The sequence below is a fragment of the Magnolia sinica genome, chromosome 8 (assembly GCF_029962835.1).
Source record: "Magnolia sinica isolate HGM2019 chromosome 8, MsV1, whole genome shotgun sequence".
NCBI classification, from domain to species: domain Eukaryota; kingdom Viridiplantae; phylum Streptophyta; class Magnoliopsida; order Magnoliales; family Magnoliaceae; genus Magnolia; species Magnolia sinica.
The window spans coordinates 13,603,816-13,610,242 of NC_080580.1; the positions used below are offsets into that span (position 1 = coordinate 13,603,816).

General features: G+C 40.1%; 1 protein-coding gene across 1 annotated transcript; it reads right to left on the reverse strand.

Moving 5' to 3' along the window:
* Positions 1–2,622: 2,622 nt before the first annotated feature.
* LOC131252928 (dof zinc finger protein DOF3.6-like) lies at positions 2,623–4,481 on the reverse strand. Its single transcript, XM_058253721.1, has 2 exons — positions 4,155–4,481; positions 2,623–3,985 (listed from the first exon to the last, which is right to left on the reverse strand). The coding sequence occupies exons 1-2, from the start codon at positions 4,203–4,205 to the stop codon at positions 3,050–3,052; spliced, it is 987 nt and encodes a 328-aa protein (XP_058109704.1). The 5' UTR covers positions 4,206–4,481; the 3' UTR covers positions 2,623–3,049.
* Positions 4,482–6,427: the final 1,946 nt, after the last annotated feature.

A 6,427-nucleotide genomic window follows, 5' to 3' on the forward strand; every position in this document is an offset into this window, starting at 1 on the left:
AGCATATATATGTATTTTAACACACATATATGTAAGGATTGATTCCATAGAGTCGACCATGCTTGAAGTGGGTCCCACCTGATGTATGTCAAATATCTAAATCATGCACTAGATGGGCCATCGTGAAAATGAGATGCCCTAAAAGTAGCCATATCTAAAACTCAGGTGGGCCACACTATTTCAATAGAAAACATCAAACGCACCCCATCATCATGAAAATGAGAAGCCCTAAAAGCGATCATATCTAAAATTCAAGTGGGCCACGCTATTTCAATAGAAAACATCAAATGCACCCATCATGAAAATTGAATGATCTAAAAGCAACCATACCTAGAACTCAAGTGGGTCATACTATCCCAATGTAAAACCTCAAATTCACATTGTGTTGATGCCCCAAGTTTTGGAACGGTTCGTTTTTTGGGGCTGGCCATTTGTTCACTAGGGCCCCACAAAATGAATGAGTCAGATGGCTTATAAATAATATGGTGGGCACTGTGCAAAAACCTATGGGTGGACATTCCTTCTCAAGTGTTTCCCATGGTGTGGTCCACTTTGAGTTACATTGATGATCAGTTAGATTTTCATCAAACTAATGATGGGACTCACACAAAGGTCCACAATTATAATTTAAGTTACAGTAGTTTCAACACCATGTGATCATTCTTACCCACGTGTGCAAAGGTTTAATTGCTAATTTCAAACACGTGTGAGAGCCCTGCATACCCACATGCAAGCACATGTACCAAATTCTAAAATGTATTTGCCATCTAAGCTTTTCATCAGGAGGCTACACTGTTTAGATCTTCTTGCCTACAAATCATGTCATTCAAAACCTTAGCTTGGCCACAACATTCAAAAGCAAATGGATGGCTGGAAATAAAGCTTTCGACTATCAATTTCATGTATGCATTGTGGACCACCTGAGCATTAGAACTGTATGATATTTGAAGCAGAAAATTGAGTCATTAGTTCCAACCAGATGGAAAGCTCAGATTTTGCACACTCGCTCTATGTTTGCACATGTGCTGGCAAGTTGATGAGGAGGGCCCCACACTCCATGTATGCATACAATCTTAAGCTACTCTATCCCACTCTTATTTCCTATTTTCAAACCCTTTAGCACTTTCTCGCACTGAGCATAACAAATAAAGGATTTTACTAACCTTCACTACCTTGGTGAAGTATTTTGAACTTCACCGGCTGTCATGGACCCTTCATCTATTATTTCACCTATTGTTCCACATCGACGAATGTGCTTGTTGATCTGAACCGTCCACTAAAACTGCCACCTCTTGAATAGGCCATGGCCCCAAATTCAAATCGGAGGGGCCAACTCTTGGTCAGCTACAAATAACCCACTTTCTCAAAACCTTATAGACAGAAATTTTGTTGACCGTTGAATGGACCAATGTAGGCTACTCTTTTCATGGTTCAGACCATTCAAAACATTTGGGTTTTTTAATCAGTGGCCTATCCAAGATGCTGGACATTATATTGGACGGCCACGATCAATGAGCACATTTGTGGATGTGTGAAATCCTGTGAAGGTTAACAGGCTTCACCAACGTGGTGAATATTAATAAAACCAATGAATAAATAGATAAATATTGTTAAAATTGGAGAAAAGAAAACGACGGGAGAAATACACAAATGAGAAGAAACAAAACATCTCCTTTCAAAGATAGAATTCCACCATATCTTCCACTTGCAAGAAGGAAACACTTAATTGAAGGAAAGAAGTTCTAAGTCTCTTCAACTAATTTAACTGCTACCAATTCCCTTTCCAAGTTGATGGTTTTTGGTTTCTTATTTCCCTTATCAACTTACAATATTAACTCTCTCTCGGTTTTTGGTTTCTTATTTCCCTTATCAACTTACAATATTAACTCTCTCTCGGTTTTTGGTTTCTTATTTCCCTTATCAACTTACAATATTAACTCTCTCTCTCTCTCTCTCTCTCTCTCTCTCTCTCTCTGGCAATCCTGAAAGACAATGGTGAACGCCACTAGAAAATGAATTTTTCTGAGATTTTATAGTGAATGCCACTAAAATGGCTGTCTAAACGAATTATAGAGAGAGAGAGAGAGAGAGTAGGTTATCCTTCAACAGCATGGAGAAGCCAAAGCGCTACAACTACACCATCCCTCAATCCATACTCATCTACTTTCAATGGCTAGGTATCCCACAAATTTCAAAAGAACTCTTATCTATTTTAGCCAAATAAAAAATAAAAAAATCATACTTCCACAATGCAGATCTAGCTTCTGGTTCTCAACCCGAATGTGAGACTATCCAATTAATCATCAATGATTCTTTGGCCCACGCTTGGCTCATGCCACAAGGAAATTAATTTGCAACCCCTGGAATTTCTATTTCTAGCAGAATTTCAAAAAATCATGTAAGGATACTCTCGTAGGCACTAAAGAGCTCTTTCTTTTCAATAAACTGTAGAAGAATGCCATTTCATGATTTTCAGAAATTCTGCTAAGAATACAAAATTAAAAATCACAAATGGCCATGACCCAAATGCAGTCTTTATCAATTTGCAAGATAAACACACAAATTCATCATTTTTATGGTAGCGATAATTTAGTAATTGTAGTCATTAGGCTTTCTTCTATGTGATACTTTCCAAAGCAATGCAAGTAATGCCACTGTTTCTAAAGGATATGTGAGAAATTCATACACAAACATGAACATATTCACTCAATACAGTGCTTTCTACCATTTCTAACAATTAGCCCTTTCAAGTCAGATATCAAACTCCCATCAACTCATTCACCCATTTCCCTAAACATACTATAAATAAAAGAAAAAAAAAAACCAACATCAAATAAATCAAAACAAGAAGCCTACCATTTCTAGATCTTGAAGAGGTGGGATCTTCTGTTGCAAATTCGCCATCTTAGACTCTTCAATTGAAACTTTCTTGAAATTTTAAGTTGGTTGGAAGGAATCACTTCCTTCCCACTGATATATTCTCTTCCATTGAAGCTGTACTAAAAATGGAGCTTCAAGTGTTACATTACAGCCACCCAAAAGAGCAGAATTACAAAAGATGGCCTGTGGAAGAAGAATTAAAACCAGAAAGATCTGTCCATGCACTCCCACCCCAAAACTGCTCAGTTCCTGGAATACCCAAAAACTGCCTTGATAAATTCAGCCCTTGATTATCTTCCATTTTCACAGAAGCCAGCTGACTAACCCCTGACCCAGATGGTTTTGATCGAATCTGACCGACCCCACCTCCATAAGCTGGCTCACTCCCCTCACCTTCAAATGGATACAGCCCTGGTGGTGGTTCCAAGCCAGTCATGAAAGGGAATTGCTGCATTTGTTGCATTCGCCACTGCTCGCTCAGTCCTGCTGATAAAACCGCGCTGCTTGAATTTCCACCCATACGAAAATCCATGTCCATTCCACCACTGGCTGTTACTGCTGCTGTCTGCTGGATTTCTCCGAAATTCAGTCCAATATCAGGCACCTTGTAGTCAGAAAGGTGGTTTAGAGAAGTCATGAAAGGCAATTGCAGCTGAGGAGGCTGTGGGATATGGCTCATCATATCCATGGTAGTACTGTTAGAAGGAATTGCACCTGCAGAAGAGGAACCTGACTGGCGGTCGGACGAGACTGGAGATTTAGAGCTGCTTCCTTTGCTTCTCTTGTTCCTACGGCAGCCCCCGCCTACCGGAACATTCCTCAGTGCACCCCCTCTCGTCCAGTACCTCCGACAGGTCTTACAGAAATGGCGGGGCTGCGTGAGGCTGTAGTTGTTGAAGTAACAGAACTTGGTGTTTGTTGATTCGCACCGCGGACATTTCAGCGCTGTCTCCGGCTGGGGGAGCTTAGCCATACGGGCTCGCTCTGCCATCGAGCCTGGCCTAATCGAACCTGGCGCACCGCCACTTCCAGCTGCCGCCTGTGGCGGCGCCATCGGCGCAAGTTGGGGATTCTCACTACTGCTCCCCTGTTGATGATTTTGCTGCTGTAAAATAGAAAAGAAAAGGATAGAAAAAAAAATTAAACAAAAAAAAATCAAATCCATGGTATATTCAAGAAAAGCTAGCAAAAGGGTAGGAATATTTTTCCTTCATCTAGCTTTTTTGGTGAAGAAGCTATGGGAAAAATAGAGAAAAGATGAAAGAAAAACATACATGTTGCCAGTTGGGTGGATCTAGATAGACAGGAACAGATGAAAAAACCATGATTTTCCTCCTTTTCTTTTGTAAAGGTTTATGGGTTTTGAAGGAAATTCACACAAGAGTTGCAGAGAGAGAGAGATGGAAAGGGAGGAGCTTTTCCTCTTCTAATATTTTGAAGTTTCTTAGCCTGCAAGCTTCTTTGTTATGGTGAGCTGCAGTGGTAGGAGAAAAGAGGTGAGTGGCTCCTCATGCATGGATAGTGGAGAGATAGGAAAACCCAAAATAAAATAAAATAAAAAGATAAAAGCAGTGCTGCTTGAGAGGCCATGGAAACCCTAACATGAAAAATATAAATAAAAATAAAATAACATTTAAATTTTTTAATGAAAGGCAAAAAAATGGTTCATCGAGACGAACCAGTAGTCTTGGTCCATCGCTGCTCTCCATCATATTTATGGTTGGGAGATGGTGAATCTAGACCATCTATATTGTGTGCCCGAATGCGGACCAACTATGACAGAGGAACTGTTGTGATCAGTCAATCCTAGCGGTTCAATCTTATTGAGCATTTGTTCACATTCAAAAAGGAAAAGTTTATGATGTGGCCACTTAGGAGTTAGTATCATCAGGATGAGCCACCTCATTGGATCCCACAGGTAAAACCATGCATGATCAGAACCATCCATGCTTTGGATGCTGCCCTAATTCAGCTACACTAAAACAATCGAAAAATATTCAAGGGTTCATATTCAACAAATAAATCGATGTTAAGATCCATCATCTCAACGTGATTATTGGACAACAGGTTATTCAAAAGAGTGCTGACAGGATGGACGGTTCCAACCGTGTGATAACCCATGCAAGTGGGCCTCATGGGGTCACACACGCTGATGGACGTGGGAAAAACGATTGATGAGAAAGATGGTGCTGACCAAATAGGTACTGTCTTGTACGGTGGGATATATCTGAAGTGGGACCCAACCCATGGATGGTCTGGATTCTCAATGTGGACCGTGGGTTATTGCAAACGAACGGTGGCCTGTTCATCCAGACGAACCGGAACGCTCTTACAAAAGGAAAGGTTGGTCTTGCTAGTGGAGAAGGGTCACACTCGAGCACTGCACGGCTCTTTTTTTCGGTTTTTGCATGAAATTTCTACGTCGATTAAGCTAAAAGAAAAACTGTTAAAAAGACCATAACAACGAAGAAAATTACTGAAATGCCACTAATCGTAGAAGAGTTATGTTTGCAATGGACTGGAAAATGGTACACCACTTTTTTATGCGTCGTGTGAAACACCCAAGATCTTTGACCTCACCATGCTGTGTGTGTGAAATCTACTCCATCCATCAGGTGCTCTTCTCAATTCTACGCTAGTGGTGAAAAATTTACCAGATTCATAACTGAGGTGGGCCACACCACAGGAAACAATGGGGATGGGATATCAACCATAGGCTTTCATTGTACAGCCACCATGCTGTTTATCTTTCATCAAAACCGTTCATCAGATTTGATTCACCATTTTGAAACTAATATGCAAAAATAAAACTGATTCAAATCTCAGTGCGGCTCATATGAGTATTTTACTGCACTGATCTTTTGTATGTATGGTTAATATAACAGTTATCATCTGATGGACTGAGATGGTGGAACTCTTAAGAGTTTGGAGGCTGTTTGGAACGTAGGATTAGGTGTGTAGAATTGCATCTGGTCTCATGCAAATTCCAACAGCGATTGGATAAATCGAGGTATCATATAATTCATCTCAACGGTAGATACTGGGGGACTTTCAGTGGATTTCTACATCTACGGCTCTGGTTGATGCACATCTATCCATATGTGCCTTTTACATGTGATATTAGAGTTGCACATGCATATAGGCTACCACTAGCAGTTGTGATATCTAATTCATTGATTACCATTTCATAGTCCAAACGAATTGATCTAAATCTTGAAAGTGGACGGTCAAAATACCATAAGTATTTCGCGATATATAATCATTTTAAAATGATGATGTTAATTTCATCTAATGCCATTTAATCCGCCTTCCAAAAAAAGTCCCTAGATTTTTCGGGGCTGCAGGAAACAAGGGTTATGTGAATGTGGCTTGGATGGATCCCTGACGGTGGAGTCTAATGTGATGTATGTACCTTACATCTATGCTGTCCATCCGTTTTGATAGCTCATTTTGGGGCATTATCTTAAAAAATGAAATATATGTAAATCTCAGGTAGACCACACCACAGAAACAGTGGTGATTGGATACGCACCATTTAAAACTTATT